The sequence below is a fragment of the Tachyglossus aculeatus genome, chromosome 12, assembly GCF_015852505.1.
Source record: "Tachyglossus aculeatus isolate mTacAcu1 chromosome 12, mTacAcu1.pri, whole genome shotgun sequence".
NCBI classification, from domain to species: Eukaryota; Metazoa; Chordata; class Mammalia; order Monotremata; family Tachyglossidae; genus Tachyglossus; species Tachyglossus aculeatus.
Window position 1 is genome coordinate 45,082,078 of NC_052077.1, and position 20,390 is coordinate 45,102,467.

Consider the following 20,390-nt stretch of genomic DNA (forward strand, 5'->3'; position numbering starts at 1 on the left):
CTTGGAACAAAATCTGGTGCTTGTGGATGGTCCTGCCGGGTGCGAAAACCCTTCACTTCATGGATTCTGATGAAATCTGCTCGGCTGACCCATTGGTGGGCTTGGGTTACTCAAACACAACTTGCAGCTGTTCTGGATTCCAGAACAGTGGGGAAGGGTGGGTGGGTTGGGGGAAAACTTTCCCAGAGACAGGCGAGTCCTTTTCTTAAAATGAGCAGAAAAAAAAACCCCAGTTCTCTTCTATAAGGAAATCAGTCCAATCCTTTAACTTCAAAATACAGCTGTAGAGGAAGTAAATTTTAACAAAAAGTATAACCAAAATTGACATGCTGAGGAATTTAATCTCTAGTTAGGTTGGGAATAGCAGCAGAAATTTAAATATGATCAGGACTTTATCAATAATAAATACAAGGAACATTTTTTAGTGCAAGGAGTGTAAAGAAAGATTTCTTGAAACAAAGATCCTAGGAGACATCCTAGTTTATACAAAACAGTCCCAGCTCAGTATGCAATTTGAACAGTTGCTCTGGTCTACAAATACAACCATTGGGGTGAGATGCATTTTTTTGCAAATCATAGATATAAAAAATGTGCTTGGTACAGTCTGTTCACTCATTTCTTGGAAATTCACGTTTAAAAGAAAATCTGGAAAACACAACAAATATTTCTATATTTTAGTTGAGAATGACGTTGGTCACTGAAAACTGTTCTGAGCAGTGAGTCGGCTTCAGGGAGAGCCATTCGTGCTCAAATTCACCCCAGAGGGAGGAGGGAAGCCTTGGGTGGGTGCAAGGGCGGGTGGGTAGGAGTGTCATGAGGCAGTTTGGAGCAACAACCCTCCACTGCTTCTCACCCCCCAGCCCCTTGGAGAACTGCTGCCACCGCCACTTGTCTCCAGACATATTTCTTTCGATGTCGGATGAGTCTGGGCTCTGCCAACTAGCCCAGGGGCCAAGGATGGCCTTGAGGCCTTCCCCCAAGAGTGGCAGCATGGAAAGGGCAAAGCTTTGGACCAGGGAAGCACAGGGAGCTCTCGAGCCATCAGGCAGCCTTACTGGTGTCTTAGTCCTGGGGTGGACTCAGGCCCGGGCGAACTCTGCTCGCTCTGGTAGCCCCGCTGTGGCCGGCCGGCAGCCAGCCGATCCGATCCCTACCGCCCCTGAGCCCGCGCAGCAGCCACGCCGGGAGCTGTTCACAAGCTGAGTCCTATGCAGAGCGAGGCCTCCCTCTCAGCGTTACCCAGGGATGATCCAGACACGCAACGTGGCCGCCGGACGGAGCGGCTGGGGCACGCGAGCAGATCCGCTCGGGAGCCGGGCTGAGGGGGCTTACCTAGAGTGGAGTGTGCAGCTGGCCTGGCAATGCTGCCATCGCCTGCTGGAGCTTCTCCTCTTTGGCTCTTCTACAGTGGCACACCTGGACGAGAAACACGAGCAGGAACCGCATCAGCCCCTGACATGTCTGCCCCAGCTGGACACCCCCCTCAGAATCTGTGGAGCCGCTCTTTCACTTGCTATTGTTGTTTGCAAGTGTGACGATGAAAATTCGTCCCTAGATACCGTGGGCTAAAACCAGTCACGATGATTTCCCCTACATGCAAGTGACTGAACGATGAACTTTCAAAGAAGGATAACTGTGGGCTGACTACATGTTGACACTGCGCTGAGCGCCAGGGCAGAGAAGAAAGGATCCAATCGGTCAGCCAGTCCCCATCCCACATGGGGCTCAGTCTCAAAGCTGCCAGGAAATAAACCTGACACAATGTAGACAAAATGCCCACCGGCCCCCACATTCTGCAGTTTAAGTGTTCCAGGCTGACTTTAGGATGTTTGACTTCACAGGTGCTGCTGGCTTCCCTGCAAGAGATCAGCCGCAGGCAGCAGGCTCCTTCAGCTCTGGCTGGGAGCTCAGCCTTGATGACTCAACTTGTCTTTCAAGCCTGGCCTCACCTAGTGCCCAGTGCCGCTCCAAACTCAGAGTCCACAGTAACCATCACCCCCAAACCAGTGCCCACTAAACAGGCTCAATGTTGCCCACACCCTGCAACGATCCGATGCCACTGTTTGGAAACAGATCCATCCCAGGGGAGTAAACGGCCTCCTTTCCCTCCTCTCACCCTGCTGCCATCACTCTGGGTGCCCCAGGCCAACCAACCCCTGTGGAGCCACCTGCGGAGGCGGCTCAGTGACTGGGTGCCACGTGGGCTCCTGCCAACTCCGTGGCGATGTTACCTACAGTTCTTTTTTCCATGAAGCTACTGAGAAAATCATCTATTTCGGTTTTCCCCTCCAGGAAATCTTCTGCAATGGTGTCCGACTCCTCCTCGGCTTCCCGCGCTGCGACTTTGAGCCTGGCCTGCAGGGCGCTCGCGCTACAGCTCTAAAAGAGGAAGTTGCAGGGCTCTGTCAGTGTAACAGTGATTATGGTACCTAACACCCGGGCCATCCCCACGGTAGATATGAGCTCGTGCCAGGATACGAGCTCAGACACAGTCCCAGGCCCACATGGGGCTCGCGGTCCAAGAGAAAGAGAGGGCAGGGGGAGAAGGGTGGGGAAGAAGGCTGCCTGGGCCAGGGACGCCGTGGGGTGCGGGGCATTGGCCCGGCTGGGGTGCCGTGGACCCTGTCCACCTCTGAGTGAAATCGAGATCTCCGTACAGCCGACCTTGGGAGCCCCAGAACCTAGAAATGCAGCCGAGAACAGGGGCTTCTCAATGCATCCACTCCCAGGCTCTCTGCACCTCCACTTGCTGGTTCACATGTCTCCCCACCAGCAGGGCCCTGCGAGGGGACTGGCCAAATGTATGTCAACCAGCTCTGCACATGCTGCCCGGCGAGCCTGACCAACGCGCTCGGCCGCTTTGCTCACTCTCTGCTCGGGGATGGTGTTGCCGTCAGCAGGCTGGCATGTAAATCAGTGGACTTTAAAGCAGGGTCACTTCAGAAGGAAAGGGCTCAGGAAAATACCTCACTAAGCTCGTGCTGCCGCTGCATCTTCTTCTCAAAAGTAGACTTCATCTGCATCAGAAGTGTGTACTGGGGAGAAGTCGGAACTTGGGTCAACCCAAAGCCTTCGTGAAGGCCCAGCCTCCACCTGCACCCAACCCCCTCCTCTCCCTCTACTCCCCCAACCCCCTGCCTCACCTCACTCACTCCTCCTTCTCATCTTCTCTTTGTTCCATCCCTCTCCCTGTCCTCCCTCTGCCCCCTACCCTACCTTCACCCCTCCTTTCCCACTCTCCCGCCACCCCCCCGGGGTACCTTGTCCAATACAGCTTGCCGTTTGGTCTCCAGATTGGGCTCCAGAAGGAGGTTTTTCCCTGGAGAATAAATCTTATGTTTAATTTCCAGAAAATACGCTTTCCATTTCCTCAGAAAACTTAAGCTACAGGGTGGGGCAGACTTACTTGCTAGCTCCTCGATGCTCTTTACTAAGCCGTCCTTGTCTGTAATGACTGCTTTTAGGTAGGGCAAATTCACAAATTGTTCCAGCAGAACCTCCTCCTGCTCATTCATATCCGACAGCTGGGACAGGCTGGAACCACAGGGGGAGAAAAAATGAGCCAGAGGTAATGGAACGGGTCATTTTACAGGTGCTCCTCGGGTTGTGGTAAAGGGGAGAGCCAGGTGCCCCTCCGGCCATGGTACAGGTGGGAGCCGGGAGCCCTTGGGGCCGTGATAAAAGGGGTGAGCCAGGCAGCCTCACTGCCACATATTTTCAACAGTAAGTGCAGAAAGAATTTTTTTTCCATGTAATACTATTTTACTTGGGCTTGGGGTGAGTCCCTTCGTTAGTGTGTGTGTGTATACATACGTATGTGCACAAAAACATACACACGCATCATAAAACAGCACTCTAAGCCTTGGGAGAGGTTGAATTTTCTCTCTTTCAATTGTTATATGATCTTTATTGGAATTTTTGACTTAATAGTATTTAGTGAGCACATGGGAGAGAGTACACTAGAAGCAAATCACATTTCCTGAGCTCAAGGAGTTGGCTCCTGCCTGCTTTCTCCCAGTTACATGGAAGTACAGGAGGAAAGGTCTAAAATCATGGTAGGCTAGAGTCTGCAGTTCCTAGGAGTTAGAAAAAAATGTTCTCCAGGCTTGTGGAAAGTGGAAGTAAATCAGGTTTAGAGAGGTTAATGGCCTTAAGGTAAGGACCAAACCATTAGATGAGGCCCCTTTCCTATTCCCTTTAGTCATTTTTGTTTGTTAGCTGAGAATCAATAGATTGGAAACCCCTCCAGGGCAGGGATCATACCTACCAATTCTATTATCCTCTCCTAAGGGCTTAATACAGTGCCCTGCACACAGTAAGTGCTCAATAAATACCATAGATCCAACGATCTATACAAACGGCATTTATTTTACTAATGTTTCCACAAGAGTGTCAGGGCTTATTACCACAAGGACAGTAGTGGGCAAAACCCAGTGGAAACAAACTGTCCGCTATTTCTGAATAGGATATAAACTCATTGTAGTCGGGGAACGTGTCTGTTATATTGTTGTGTTTTACTCGCCCAAGCGCTTAGTACAAAGCCCAGAACCCAGTAAGTGCTCAATAAATTTGACTGATTGATATAATGAGCTTTCTTGTGGCTTAGAAAGACAGCCCATGGGGTGAGAGAGAAGAACAAAAGACTGGCAGCTCTGGCCTCCACTCTGAGCCCAAAGCTGCTGCTTGGGGAGCGGGGGAGGATGGTCTGCTCCCATCCACCAGTCAGGACGGGGAATCTGGCACCTTTTGCCTCCCTTCTCAGGATCCACAACAGGAACCGTATTGACCTCTGACGACACCAGTGTTTTCGGCTGGTTTCTTACCCCGTCTACACACTTCTCTAACACTTGAATGGGGGCCAGAAAAAAACTGGACAATAATCTTTGGGCCACCAGGATATCTGAACTGCTCACAAAATCCAGATGAAGACCACCCACACCCCTCCTAGGCCGTTACCTTAGTTCGGAGAGTTCTGGAAATGCATCGGGAACATCAGGCATCTTGTACCCGGACCCGTTCTGGCCCACCTATGAGGAGGTTGGAGAGGGTGTTAAAGTTGGTCGAGGGACCGTAAGCATAAGGGGGCAGCCCAGGGGCCCCGGACACTCACCTGTGTGGCAGAGTCCGCCGTGGGAACGGGCAGTGGCAGCTTGGAGAGAACAGCGAAGGTGGGCGCGGCGGAATTGGCCGGTGGGACGGGGTCTGCCGCGGAGTCTGGCACCGGACCAGATGTGATGGGTCTGTTTGCTTCTGGGGACGGGTAGGGGGGCACAAACGGAAAGCCCTGAGGAGCGAACGGCGCCATCCCGGCGGGGTTGCCGTAAAGGCTGTGAGAAGAGAAGAAGGATGGGAGGATGAAGTCAGGGCAGGATGACTCCTGGAGCACTGGGAAGGCAGCCGCTGTCGGAACAGCCTCAGGGCCTCTCATTTTATGGCTACCTGGCAGGCTTTCCCCCAATTTCTGGCCGATTCTCCTGGACCCTAGCAGTCCAAGTGCCCGCCCACTACCCCCCCACCCCGGATGTGGATTATATACCAGCTAATATCCGGCCCCCGCCCCCAGATGTGGATTATATAGCAGCTAATATCCGGCGACACTGGGGCTAACCAGGGAGGATACACAAAAGGAGCAAAGTGAACCACGTCGTCGAATATAAGCAGGAGACAGGAGTGGGCAAGGCTAGTGGGGAGCAGGAGTAGGAGGTCAGGTGCCACCCGGAGAAGTGTTAGAGGCACAGGGGCACTTCCGTTCCGGATGTCATGGGGCGAAGGGCTTTAGTTGAGGAATCAGGGGAGCCACAGTTGGGTGTTTTCACATATAAGGAGAGAGGAAACAATGTTTTTATAACCAAGAACCAACTAGCTGGAGGTGACGGTCTCACACTTTACAGGATAGCAAAATGAATACAGAAGTGGTTAAAGGAAAAATGCAAAAGGAAGCAGTGAAGAGGAGACCAAAACAGGGAAGATTTACACATTTCTTTCATCAGCATCTTCAAGAGCTACAAGGACCTTGGACTGTAGTCTTCGAGACTGAGCTCATTGTGGGCAGGATCGTGTCCTTTTGTTGTTATATTGTACTCTTGTACTCTCCCAAGCGCTTAGTACAATGCTTTGCACACAGTAAGTGCTCAATAAATACGACTGAACAAATGAATGAGATTACGATTAGCCCAGTCCTGGGGTCACTGATGGGGAACTAGACTTAAACCTGTAGGAAGTTGAGGATTAGCCTAAGAGCATTTTCTATAGGGATTCACCTACTCTCGGATCATAGGACAGCTGGATCAAGCTAGAGGGAGAGAGTGCGACTCACACCGCAGCAGCCCCACCCCCTCCCCCTGGCTCAGGGTGCCCAGATGCCTTAGCAAGGGCCAGGAAGAGGCAAGCCACTGACATGGGGAAGGAAGCCACTGGGCCAGCCACAAAAACTGCCCATTCATCTTGGCAGAGGCGAGCTCACAGGACAAATATTCAAGATTACCCCATTCCTGGCCAAAATCCAGGATATATGGGACTTTTTTCTTGACACCCTCCCCACAGTTCAAGCTTTTGCTTACTAATTTACCAAAGAATACGTCAAAGTGAATTTGATCCTTGTGGGGAGATGTCATAAATGAAGAGCCAAACTTCAGCAAGAAATCTTTCTACACATACTTACTACGGAAACGTTGTTGAACTGGGAGCCAATACTGGGGGATTCTTCCAAAACTCATCCAGTAAGCTTTGAATAATTTTTCCAAGGTCTGAGTGCATTGTAAACTAGTAGACAACAAAAACACAAGGGTCTACTTGGAATTACAATCTCTGAAAGGAATGGCACGATTTTATTTAGAAAAAGCAACAGACACACATTCTACCTTTAGAAGGGGGGGAGGAGTGTGAGTGTGTGTGTGTGTGTCTCTCTCTCTCTCTGTACACTTTGTATCCCCAGTTCTGCCCCCAACAATTGTTCTTATACATTTCGACCAAGTGTTCTCTGACTGACCAGGCAAGCGAGCTGCCGGAGGTCCCGAGGTGTGACTGCTGAGCCCTCCTAAGTGCTTAAAACAGTGCCTGGCCCTCAGGAGGGGCCCAATAATAAAAATAATTATGGTACTTGTTAAGAACTTAATAAGTGCCAAGCACTATTCTAAGCACTGGGGTAGATACAAGTTGATCAGATTGGACCCAGTCCCTGTCCCACATGGGACCCTATCCCTGAACCTCTTAATCCTCATTTTATAGATGAGGTAACTGAGGCCCAGATAAGTTAAGTGACTTGCCCAAGGTCACACAGCAGACACGCGTAAGCTCATTGTGGGCAGGGAATGTATCTGTTTATTGTTGTACTGTACTCTCCCAAGCACTTAGTAAAGTGCTCTGTGCACAGTAAGCGCTCAATAAATATGACTGAATGAATGAATGTGGCAGAGCCGGAATTAGAACCCAGGTCCTTCTGACTTCCAGGCCGGTGCGCCCTATCCACTAAGCTGTGCTGTTTCTCAGTGAACACCACCAACTGACTGGCTGACTGAAGGTGAACCAAGAGGCTCGGGACCTTATCCCCACATGCAGACTTCCTCAGAACCCAATATCCCTCCCACATCCCAGTGGGGCATCCTTCCTAGCGGCTTAAGGTCAGCTCCCGGGACCCAGATCCCAAGAGTACGTGACACCAGGAGATGCTGCCATAGAAGAGCTGGGGGCCCCGAGCCCTCGCTTGACCTAAAGACAGACTCTTCCGACAGCTAGCACCTCAACAGCAGACTCCCTCGGCACAAAGGGCGCTTTCGACATCTGCACTCACAAAAGGGAACTCCAAGTTAGCTATCCGGCCGCCAGACTCGCTCTCAATAACTTCCCTCTAATACGTACATTTTTTAGCAACGGACAGGAAATGTAGACTCCGTGGCTGTCCACTAAGTGATGTCGTACTGGAGGGTAAACACTGATGACCGGTTTTTCCTGAGGAAACTGAGGAGGAAGTAATCTGGCGGAGTAGAGCAGACATAAAGGAGTCAATGGTTACACAATGATTCTTACTTTCGGAACTGTCCTGAAAAATCAAAACAACAGAATCCAAACACGGAACTGCCATGTCTGGTGTAGAAGTCTGAAGTCAATTTTTTATGAAATAATAAAACTGCTCTCAATGAATTAATCATGACCTCTAGACAGCAGGGAATTTGTCTAACTCTGCTGTATTGCACTCTCCCAAGGGCTTAGTATAATGTTCTGCACACAATAAATGCTCAATAAATACCACTGACTGATCGTCAAATGAGTTCTCTAGACCAAAAAGCACTAATTATTTACAGGCTGAGAGATTTCCCCATCCTAGGTGTGTCATGCCAGGGTGCAATGAGAGACAGTGGAGGGTCCACTCAAACACTTACTATCAATCAACTTGTTTACTGAGCACTGTATGCAGTGCTTTCGTGTACAGTGCTTTCGCACACAGCAGGTGCTTGATAATACCGATTCAATTAGAAATTGTTATTTATGTTCCAAAAATCACCTCTGGAACTTAGGATAAAGTGCAGCTTTTGGAGTCCAAGACATTTTGCCTGCTATGGGATAAATATTTTAGAATCACGGCAACTGTCGACTCAGAGGCAGATGAGGAAAATTCATTTCTTGTTCTTTACCTTCAGATACACTGTCGCCTCCTACCTTGCCCAAGCCATTAGCATGCCCTGAGCTGGGTTAACTTTCTCCTTTCTTTTGGAGGACGATATCGCTTCCCAACGTCAATGGGTGCCACCCCAGGCCTTGTAAGGGGTAGGTGGGCAGAACTTTTGCTTTAAAAGCACCGGAATAAACTGACGGATGAGAGAAGCTCACAATGAATAACCACTTATTGAGCCAGGTACTTACTGAGCACTTACGGGTGCAGAGCACTGTACTAAGTAACCCTAACCATGAGGATGAACGGCAAAGAGGCCGACCGTCCCTGTGTTCCCCCAAGTGTCCTGCTGACACCGTCGGAGACCGTACACTGGGAGCCCCATGTGGAACAGGGACTGGGTTCAACCTGATTATCTTCTATCAACCCCAGCGCTTAGGACAGTGCTTAACAGATATAACGATAATGATGATGATAATAATAGTACTGGGCTGATTCAGCCCAGGTCAGGTGCTGCTTATGTTCTTATTTTTTATTTTGTAAACCTCCAACTCATCTCTTCAAGAAGCAGCACGGCATAGTGGGTAGACCAAAGGCCTAAGAGTCAGAAGGTCATGTTTCTAATCCCGGCTCTACCACTTGTCTGCCGTGTGACCTCGGATAAGTCGCTTTACTTCTCTGGGCCTCAGTTACCTCATCTGTAAAATGGGGATTGAGACAGTGAGCCCCACACGGGACAGGGACTGTGTCCAACTTGATTTGTTTGTCTCCACTCCGGCACTTAGTACAGTGCCTGGCACACAGTAAGCACTTAACAGATACCATTGTTATTATTATTCTCATACAACCCTCAAATGTTGGGGTCTAATGATCACTGGAACAAGGAATCTTCCATTTATGAGAAGCAGCGTGGCTCAGGGGAAAGAGCACGGGCTTTGGAGTCAGAGGTCATGGGTTCGAATCCCGGCTCTGCCACATGTCTGCTGTGTGATCTTGGGCAAGTCACTTAACTTCTCTGAGCCTCAGTTACCTCATCTGTAAGATGGGGATTAAGACTGTGAGCCCCACATGGGACAACCTGATCATTTTGTATCACCCCCAGCACTTAGAACAGTGCTTTGCACATAGTAAGCGCTTAACAAATGCCAACATTATTATCTCCCCTCTTTATCTTTGACTCAATTCTCTTGCCAAGGCTTAAATACAGAGACATTCAAGCCTGAGTCCCTGAATCACAAAGATGTTTATGCAAATTCGGGACTTGTTCTTTTTCCTACCTCTTTACCTGGAATCATATTTCTAAATGAAAAACGGAACAAGCTTGCTTTTTGTGGGCCAATGTATTCTCCCCTCTGTAGCAACTGAGGAAAGGAATGGGTATAGCCAGTAAAACAATAAAAAAAAATTGGGAAATTGTACTCACATGTTAATATTTATTGTCAGATTGTTTACTGTGAATGGTAATCTGTACTCCACATCCTTCTGTATTTCAGCTATGCTGTGGGGAGAAAGAAAAAGGGAATTATCACCAGTCGACGGGGCAGACCCTCCTCTAATGAGCAGCATGTGGCAAGCCAAGGGCTGAGAGCCGGCAGGGACTGAGGACCAGGAGTGCCACCAAAATACCGTCCCCTGGAAGAAGGCAAGGATCCCACCCGGGGGGGGGGGGGGGGGTCGGCCACACGGCACGCAGAAAAACAAAAACGAAACATCGCTGGAGTACTTGGGCAAGAGAACGGTAAGCAGCAGTGGCTGAAAGCTCGATGAATTCCCTTCTTACTCGGTCATCCGCATCACTACTGATTGAGCACCTACTGGATGCAGGGCACTGTATTAGGCAATGGCTGGGGGAAGGGAAGCATGGAATTGGAGAAAAGGTCCCTGAGGAGGTTCCACTACATGGAAAACACATATCCACATTTTTATAATATATACATATGCAGGTACATAATAATGATGGCATTTGTTAAGTGCTTACTACGTGTAAAGCACTGTTCTAAACGCTGGAGAGGATACAGGGTGATCAGGTTGTCCCACGTGGGGCTCACAGTCTTCATCCCCATTTTACAGATGAGGGAACTGAGGCGCAGAGAAGTGAAGTGACTTGCCCAGGGTCTCACAGCTGACAAGTTGTTTAGCTGGGATTTGAGCCCATGACCTCTGACTCCCGAGCCTGTGCTCTTTCCATTGAGCCACGCTACATATTTCCTATAAACTAATGCTGATATTATTTTTTTTTGACCATGAGATGATCTAGCTGTGGGTCTTAATATTAACCACTACAAGAAAAAACCGTTTTCTTGAATGGGCCGTCTTGCATGTGGCCCATCCCAGTCCTAGGCGCACTGGACAGGTGCCTTGGGCCAGCGGGGACTCACCCCACCTCTGGAGGCTGGTCCAGCTCTCGCTCAGCCCCGGGACACAAATCCAGAGCGGGCGGCCCGTGGACGTCCCCCAGAAGTACAACCCAGCCCCAGACCCCGTCTGGTACAACGGGACCCCCAGGGTCATCCTAGCAAAGGCTTGAGTTGGCAAGTCCGCCCTCAAGCCTGGCCCAACTCGTCCCAGCCCAGGCCCACCTCGCAAGCCAAGGGTCACTGCCTTGGCTGTGAAGACTCATCCTGAAACCCTGTGAAGGTCACTGTGGGCAGGGAATTTGTCTGTCATATTGTTGTACTGTCCTCTCCCAAGTGCTTAGTACGGTGCTCTGTACACGGTAAGCACTCAATAAATACGATTGACACTCCATGGAGCGGACAGGGCAGCACTGATTAGGTTAGGGCTCAAAAATCATTCCATTGTCTAGACTGTGAGCCTCTTGCGGGTGGGGAATGTGTCTACCAACTCTATGGTCCTGGTACTCTCCCAAGCATTTAGTCCAGTGCTCTGCACACAGTAAGTGCTCAGAAAATACCACGGATTGATTTGGGGTTCTTTTGTAATAATAATAATGATGGTATTTATTAAGCGCTTACTATGTGCAAAGCACTGTTCTAAGCGCTGGGGAATTTACAAAGTGATCAGGTTGTTCCACGGGGGGCTCACAGTCTTAATCCCCATTTTACAGATGAGGTAACTGAGGCACAGAGAAGTGAAGTGACTTGCCTAAAGTCACCCAGCTGACAAATGGCAGAGCCGGGATTTGAACCCATGACCTCTCACTCCAAAGCCCGGGCTCTTTCCACTGAGCCATGCTGCTTCTTTTGTACTTGCCAAGCCACTTCCCTCCCCTCCTCCAAAACCTTTCTTAAAAGCCACTCCTCCTGGATGCACTCCCGGATTCCTCTCCCTTCCGACTACGATGCTCCAACGGCCACCTTCAGGGAAATCACGGGGCACCCCTGTGCCTTCCTGTCCTAGGAGCGGCCCTGGGAAACTCTATCTGAAATCATGAAGAGTGAAAGGGTCTGAGGGAGACACTTCACCTCATCCCTCCACCCAAGTTCACCTAGGAAATAAAATAATAATTGTGGGATTTGTTACACGTTTTCTATGTGTCAAGAACTATACTAAGTATAGCCCTCTAGACTGCGAGCTTGTTGTGGGCAGGGATTGTCACTGTTTATTGTTGCATTGTACTTTCCGAAGCACTTAGTATAGTGCTCTACACATAGTAAGCACTTAATAAATACCACTGATTGACTGACAATGAATGAAAACTAAGCACTGGGGTAGATACAAGATAATCAAGTCCCACCTAGGCTCACAGTCTAAGTAGGAGGGAGAACCATGATTGGACCCCCATTTTGCATATGAGGGAACTGAAGCAAGAAATTCAGTGACTTGCCAAAGATCACAGAGCAGACAAATAGTGGATACAGAATTAGAAACCAGGTCCTCTGACTCGCAGGCCCATGCTCTGAGAAGCAGCATGGCCTAGTGGAAAGAGCAAAACCTGGGGTGCAGAGGATCTGAGATCTAAGAGCAAATCTGCCACTTTCCTAAGGGAAAGCCACTTAACTTCCCTAGGCCTGTTTCCTCATCTGTGAAAAATGGGGACAAAATACCCATTCTCTCTCCCTCTCAGTAGCCTATGAGCCCCGTGTGAGACAGGGATGTGTCTGACCTGATGATCTTGTGTCTATCACAATGCTTAGTCCAGTGCCTGGCACATAGTGCTTCACATACACCACAATTATTATTAATTGTTTTTGCAACATTTAGGTAACATATAATTCCTGATTAGGATTGAAATCATAAATGTTCCAGGGTTCCAAGAAACGCACCCGAATGTCCAGCATCAAAGATGCTTTTAAAAAGGTATATAGCTCAATCAGAGTATATAAAAATCACCACCCTTTTACAAAACGTCAGAACACTCACAATGAACTATGCATGCAGGCGTTATGACAGAAACTAATTTTTAAAAAAGTGGGTGGAGTACTAAGCCCATCTCACAAATTACCAAAGAAAAATAAGGGTACCTCAACTGACCTGTTTATTTGTGTTTATTTAAAAAATGAAAATCTTCAATCTTCCCAAACCTTCGTTCCACAGGATTACAAGTGAAAAAAAGAATTCTGAATGAAGGTGGAAGTAACAAGTATGGGCTGCTGAAGACTCAGTTACACCACATCAATTTCAGTGTCTCTTTCTAGATCCCATGTATTTTATTCTGCCACCAATCAGATTTATTGAGCACTTACTATGTGCAGAGCAATCAATCAATCAATCGTATTTATTGAGCGCTTACTGTGTGCAGAGCACTGTACTAAGCGCTTGGGAAGTACAAGTTGGCAACATATAGAGACAGTTCCTATCCAACAGTGGGCTCACAGTCTAGAAGGGGGAGACAGAGAACAAAACCAAACATATTAACAAAATAAAGCGCTTGGGAGAGTATGATACAATGGAATTAGCAGACAAGGTTCCTGTCCACAACAGTTTACAGTCTACTCTAGCTTTCTTGTTTGGTCTTGCTCTTCATCTCTTAATGCCTTTATGGAAAAAAAAATTCCGTAAAATGAACCAGAGGAGACAGATGCCTATCCAGTATGAATTTAATTAACATTCTTAGTGCCTCCTAGGTTCTATTTTGCTTGTGAGGATGGGAGGGGAGGCATCATAACTTTTTTCCTTAATAATAATAATAATAATGTTGGTATTTCTTAAGCACTTACTATGTGCTAAGCACTGTTCTAAGCACTGGGGAGGATACAGGGTGATGAGGTTTTCCCACGTGGGGTTCACAGTCTTCATCCCCATTTTACAAATGAGGTAACAGGCACAGAGAAGTTAAGTGACTTGCCCAAAGTCACACAGCTGACAATTGGCGGAGCCGGGATTTGAACCCATGACTGCTGACTCCCAAGCCCATGCTCTTTCCACTAAGCCACACCGCTTCTTTAAGAGAAATAATCCTTTGAATACAAGGTTTTACAGAAGTTTCTGGGGTTTGGATATTCCAAGAGTTAAATAAGACTTCCCAACGCTTTAGAAGCCACAGGAGCACAAATCATAACCCCATAAAAATGCTGTCTGGAATTCACATTGTGCCCTTTGGCCCTCTGTCAGAGGCTTCGCCAGAGTCACCGAATGGGGGTAGAAAATGAGGGCCACGGAATCCCCGGCTGAGCGGGATGGGGAGGCAGCGGGGTCGTGCACAGAAGGAGGATGAGGAAGAGGAGAGGAGGAGGAAAGAGGAGGAGGAAAGAGGAAGGAAGCATGGGGAGTGGCCGCAGGAAGCCCAATGGGGTGATCGGAATTGGCCTAAGGGTGTTGTCAATCCCGGGGTGGGGGGCCAGGGGCAGGGGTGGCTGCTCCTTGCCCCTTTCCTGGCTCTCCTCTGAAAGCTCCTTCGGTTTCCTTTCGGTTTCCCCGAATGAGTTTCTTAAAAGGAGGTCATTTCCTGGAGCCTCGGGACGCCTCGGCGACTGGGGTCCTGGGCCCCGGAGCGGGGAGGAAGGACGGGGACCATCTCTGTCCCTGTCATCAGCGGTCCTGAGTGCTTACCATGTGCAGAGCCCTGAACTAAGCACTTGGGAGGGCACAATAATAGACGTGTTCCCTACTCATAATATGCTTACAGTCTAGAGGTGAAGACAGACACTAATATAAATAAAATGTATGTAAATATATAATACATGTAAATATATATTTATAAATCAATCAATCAATCGTATTTATTGAGCGCTTACTGTGTGCAGAGCACTGTACTAAGCGCTTGGGAAGTACAAGTTGGCAACATATAGAGACAGCCCCTACCTAACAGTTGGCTTACAGTCTAAAAGGGGGAGACAGAACAAAACCAAACATACTAACAAAATAAAATAAATAGAATAGATATGTACAAGTAAAATAAATAGAGTAATAAATATGTACAAACATATACACATATATACAGGTGCTGTGGGGAAGGGAAGGAGGTAAGATGAGGAGGATGGAGAGGGGGATGAGGGGGAGAGGAAGGAAGGGGCTCAGTCTGGGATATAAATAAATAATATGTATGTAAATATATAATACATATAAATATATATTTGTAAATATATCATTTACAGAAATGTACACTAGTGGGCATGGTATAATGGATTAAGTATGGGCCTGGGAGTCAGAAGGTCATGGGTTCTAATCTCTGCTCCGCCACTTGTCTGCTTCTTGGCCTTGGTCAAGTCACTTCACTTTTCTGTGCCTCAGTTACCTCATCTGTAAAATGGGGACTGAGACTGTGAGCCTTATATGGGAAAGGGACTGTGACCAACCTGATACGCCTGCATCCACCCCAGCACTTAGCACAGTGCCTGGCACACAGCAAGCACTTAACAAATACCATAATTATTATTGTTATTATTAGTGCTGGGGAGCGAGGGTGAGGCAAATATCGAATACCCGAAGGGTACAGATCCAAGGACACAGACGATGCAGATGGGAGAAGCATCCAGGGAAAAGAGGACTTAATCCGGGAAGGCCTCTTGGAGGAGATGTGACCTTAATAAGGCTTTGAAGGTGGGAAGAGTGGTGGTATGGCATATAAGGCTTTTAGACTGTGAGCCCACTGTTGGGTAGGGACTGTGTCTATATATTGCCAATATGTACTTCCCAAGCGCTTAGTACAGTGCTCTACACATAGTAAGCGCTCAATAAATACGATTGATGATGATTGATGATAAGGAGTGGGAGGGAAATCCCAAAGACTTCTCAGTCCATGGTATTTACTGAGCGCTTACTGTGTGCAGAGCAATGAGAGAGCACACTATATCAGAGAAGCAGGATGGTGTAGTGGCTAGAGCCCGGGCCTGCGAGTAGGAAGGTCATGGGTTCCAATCCCAGCTCCGCTACTTGTCTGCTGTGTGACCTTGGGCAAGTCACTTTAATTCTCTGGTCCTCGGTTACCTCATCTGTGAAACGGGAATTGAGACCGAGAACCCTATGTGGGACAGGGGCTGTGTCCAACCCCTTGACTTGTATCCACCCCAGCGCTTAGTACTGTGCCTGGCACATAGCAAGCACTGAACAAAACCGTAATTATAATAAAGTAGGTAGACATGTTCCCTGCCCTCAAGGGGCTTACAGTCACATGGCCCAGGCTACCTGGGGGTAGAGCCCCCAACTCCACAGGTACTAGGCAGATGGGCGGGCACCGGTCCTGGGGGCAGGGGAAGGGGCAGAGGGCAGGGGGCAGAGGCGATGACCTCTCAAAGTCCTCCCCGCTCCTTCGTGGCAGGGCTGGAATCAGCATGGGAATAGGGGGTGGGGAAGAAGGGAGAAGCAGCGTGGCTTGGTGACAAAAGCCCAGGTTTGGGAGTCAGAGGTCGTGGGTTCTAATCCCAGCTCTGCCACTTGTCAGCTGTGTGACCTTGGGCAAGTCTCTTCACTTCTCTGGGCCTCAGTGACCTCATCTGTACAATGGGGATTAAGACTGTGACCACCATGTGGGACAAACTGATTACCTTGTATCCCCCCCAGCGCTTAAAACAGTCCTTGGCACATAGTAAATGCTTAACAAATGCCATTATTACTATTACTACAAGGTGATCAGGTTGCCCCAGTTGGGGCTCACAGTCTTAATCCCCATTTTACAGAGACACAGAGAAGTTAAGTGACTTGCCTAAAGTCACACAGCTGACAAGTGGTGGAGCCAGGATTAGAACCCACGATCTCTGACTCCCAAGCCCGGGCTCTTTCCACTGAACCACGTATGAGCCCAAAGTGGCGTGGCTCACTGGAAAGAGCCTGGGCTTTGGAGTCAGAGTTCATGGGTTCAAATTCCGGCTCCGCCACTTGTCAGCTGTGTGACTTTGGGCAAGTCACTTAACTTCTCCGTCCCTCAGTTCCCTCATCTGTAAAATGAGGATTAAGACTGTGAGCCCCACATGGGACAACCTGATCACCTTGTAACCTCCCCAGCCCTTAGAACAGTGCTTTGCACATACTAAGCGCTTAATAAATGCCATCATTATTATTATTATTATTAAGTGGGACATCCTAATAACCCAGTACCTACCCCAGGGCTTAGAACGGTGCCTGGCACATAGTAAGCGCTTAACAAACAGCGTCGTTATTATTCTTCAGGGAGGGGACCGTGACCTGAGAGCACGGGCTTTGGAGTCAGAGGTCATGGGTTCAAATCCCGGCTCTGGCAATTGTCAGCTGTGTAACTTTGGGCAAGTCGCTTAACTTCTCTGGGCTTCAGTTACCTCATCTGCCAAATGGGGATTAACACTGTGAGCCCCCCGTGGGACAACCTGATCACCTTGTAACCTCCCCAGCGCTTAGAACAGTGCTTTGCACACAGCAAGCGCTTAATAAATGCCATTATTATTATTATTATTATTATTTATTATTAAGTCACCGGAGGGAGGAGAAACAGATGAAGACATGGGGGCAACATCTGTAATGATCACTTTCAAAGTAGATTCGACTCTGCCACGATGTGCGTGAAAGCCACCAGTTCTTGTCTGGGATAATGGTTTCTTTCATATACTTTGATGCACAAGGATAACTTCCCTGAAGGAAATTGCTAAGAATCCAGAATCACATTTGGAAGGAATAAGCAAATTGTTGGAGAAAACGTGGGAAAAAGCAGCTGGTGAGGAGAGTTTGATTATTAACTTCCTGATTGGGAATGTTCTTTCACCCTCAAGGTGATCAGCAGTTAGAGTTGCTATTATAGTTCCATAGTCGGAAGCAGCCTTGCCTAGTGGAAAGAGCCTGGGAGTCAGAGGACCTGAGCTCTAATCCCTGCTCTGCCACTTGTCTGCTGTGTGGCCTCGGGTAATTCACTTAACTTCTCTGTTCCTCACTGATCTCACCTGCAAAACTGTGAGCCCCATGTGGGACACGGACTGTGTCCAACCTGAGTACCTTGTATCTACCCCAGTGCATCTCATGTGGGTCAGTGTCAGTGTCTAACCTGAGAAGTCTGTAGCCCTACTAAGAGCTCACCTCCTCCAGGAGGCCTTCCCAGACTGAGCCCCCTCCTCCCCCTCCCCATGCCCCCTGCCTCACTTCTTTCCCTCCCCACAGCACCTGTATATATGCATATATCAATCAATCAATTGTATTTATTGAGCGCTTACTGTGTGCACAACACTGTACTAGGTGCTTGGGAAGTACAAGTTGGCAACACATATATGTTAGTACCCTCTCCATCCCCCACATCTTACCTCCTTCCCTTCCCCACAGCACCTGTATATATGTATGTGTTTGTACATATTTATTACTCTATTTATTTATTTATTTATTTTACTTGTACATATCTATTCTATTTTATTTTGTTACTATGTTTGGTTTTGTTGTCTGTCTCCCCCTTTTAGACTGTGAGCCCACCGTTGGGTAGGGACTGTCTCTATTTGTTGCCAACTTGTACTTCTCAAGCGCTTAGTCCAGTGCTCTGCACATAGTAAGCGCTCAAGAAATACGATTGATTACTCCATTTATTTATTTATCTTGTACATATTTATTCTATTTATTTTATTCGGTTTATGTTTTGTTGCCCGTCTCCCGCTTCTAGACTGTGAGCCCGCTGTTGGGTCGGGACCGTCTCTATATGTTGCCAACTTGTACTTCCCAAGCGCTTAGTCCAGTGCTCGGCACACAGTAAGCGCTCAATAAATACGATTGATTGATTGATTACTTACTCCATTTATTTATTTAACTTGAACATATTTATTCTATTTATTTTATTTGGTTTACATGTTTTGTCGCCCGTCTCCCCCTTCTAGCCTGTGAGCCCGCTGTTGGGTAGGGGCCGTCTCTAGATATGGCCGACTTGGACTTCCCAGGCGCTTAGTCCAGTGCTCTGCGCACAGTAAGCGCTCAATAAATACGACTGATTGATTGATTGATTACTCCATTTATTTATTTATTCTATTTATTTTATTTAGTTTATATGTTTGTTGTCCGTCTCCCCCTTCCAGACTGTGAGCCCGCTGTTGGGTAGGGGCCGTCTCTAGATGTTGCCGACTTGGACTGCCGAAGCGCTTAGTCCAGTGCTCTGCACACAGTAAGCGCTCAATAAATACGATTGATTGATTACTCCATTTATTTATTTATTTAACTTGTACATATTTATTCTATTCGGTTTATATGTTTTGTCATCCGTCACCCCCTTCTAGACTGTGAGCCCGCTGTTGGGTAGGGGCCGTCTCTAGATGTTGCCGACTTGGACTGCCCAAGCGCTTAGTCCAGTGCTCTGCGCACAGTAAGCGCTCAATAAATACGACTGATTACTCCATTTACTTATTTAACTTGTACATATTTATTCTATTCAGTTTACATGTTTTGTTTTCCGTCTCCCCCTTCTAGCCTGCGAGCCCGCTGTTGGGGAGGGGCCGTCTCTAGATGTGGCCGACTTGGACTTCCCAAGCGCTTAGTCCAGTGCTCCGCGCACAGTAAGCGCTCAATAAATACGATTGATTGATTGATTTATTACTCCATTCATTTATTTAACTTGTACATATTTATTCTATTTATTTTATTTGGTTTATATGTTTTATCGTCCGTCTCCCCCTCCTTGCCTGTGAGCCCGCTGTTGGGGAGGGGCCGTCTCTAGATGTGGCCGACTTGGACTTCCCAAGCGCTTAGTCCAGTGCTCCGCGCACAGTAAGCGCTCAATAAATACGGTTGATTGATTCCTCCATTTATTTATTAAACTTGTACATATCTATTCTATTTATTTTATTTGGTTTACATGTTTTGCCGTCCGTCTCCCCCTCCTAGCCCGTGAGCCCGCTGTGGGGTAGGGACCGTCTCTATGTGTTGCCGACTTGGACTTCCCAAGCGCTTAGTACAGTGCTCGGCGATCGATCAATCGTATTTATTGAGCGCTTACTGCGGGCAGAGCACTGGACTAAGCGCTTGGGAAGTCCAAGTAAGGGCGCACAGTAAGCGCTCAGTAAATACGATTGAATGAATGAATGAATGGGGAGGAGGGCAGAGAATGAATGAATGCCTGCCATGAGGTGGGGGGGGAGGGGTGGGCGCGCGTGGGTCACCTGGCGTGGGAGGTCCTCAGGGAGTCGATGAGCCGCTGCCTCTGCTGCTGGAGGCTGGTCAGGCCGCCGCCGCCGGGGGACACGGAAGAAGACGACGACGACGAGCCGCTCTTGGTCAGCGGGAACAGCCAGCTCATCCTCACGGCCTCGGGCGGGCGGACGGGGACGGACTGAGGGCGGAGAGGGAGTCGCCTCACGACGACGACGACGACGACGACGACGACGACGACGACGACGACGACGACGACGACGACGACGACGACGACGACGACGACGCCATCTCCTCAGGCCGGCGCCTCCCGCCTGGGAGCGCGCATGCGCCGCCCCCCCACCCCCCGGCTCTTCCCTCG

At 48.5% G+C, this 20,390-nt stretch overlaps 1 protein-coding gene across 2 annotated transcripts; it reads right to left on the reverse strand.

The window, feature by feature from the left end:
• Nucleotides 1-236: 236 nt before the first annotated feature.
• VPS37A (VPS37A subunit of ESCRT-I) lies at nucleotides 237-20,177 on the reverse strand. 2 transcript variants are annotated; one of them, XR_005453386.1, is made up of 12 exons: nucleotides 20,041-20,177; nucleotides 10,032-10,106; nucleotides 7,858-7,972; nucleotides 6,662-6,762; nucleotides 5,111-5,327; nucleotides 4,957-5,027; nucleotides 3,407-3,534; nucleotides 3,261-3,319; nucleotides 2,967-3,035; nucleotides 2,232-2,379; nucleotides 1,333-1,416; nucleotides 237-645 (listed from the first exon to the last, which is right to left on the reverse strand). XR_005453386.1 is itself a non-coding variant. In XM_038754961.1 (12 exons), exons 1-11 carry the CDS (start codon nucleotides 20,175-20,177, stop codon nucleotides 1,333-1,335), a joined length of 1,200 nt encoding a protein of 399 aa, XP_038610889.1. In that variant the 3' UTR covers nucleotides 237-645. The 2 variants fall into 2 exon arrangements, 1 of the variants encoding a protein (XP_038610889.1); XM_038754961.1 differs by having other exon boundaries at nucleotides 2,236-2,379.
• Between the last annotated feature and the right edge of the window lie 213 nt (nucleotides 20,178-20,390).

What these genes read in the sequence shown, in the direction of transcription:
- VPS37A (XM_038754961.1), bottom strand. Translation starts at nt 20,177, where the DNA reads ATGAGCTGGCTGTTCCCGCTGACCAAGAGCGGCTCGTCGTCGTCGTCT. An exon ending in CTGAGGACCTCCCACGCCAG is followed by an intron (nt 10,107 to 20,040) that starts GTGACCCACGCG and finishes TTCTCCCCACAG; the next exon opens with CATAGCTGAAATACAGAAGG. An exon ending in CCAGAACTCTCCGAACTAAG is followed by an intron (nt 3,535 to 4,956) that starts GTAACGGCCTAG and finishes CTGTGGTTCCAG; the next exon opens with CCTGTCCCAGCTGTCGGATA.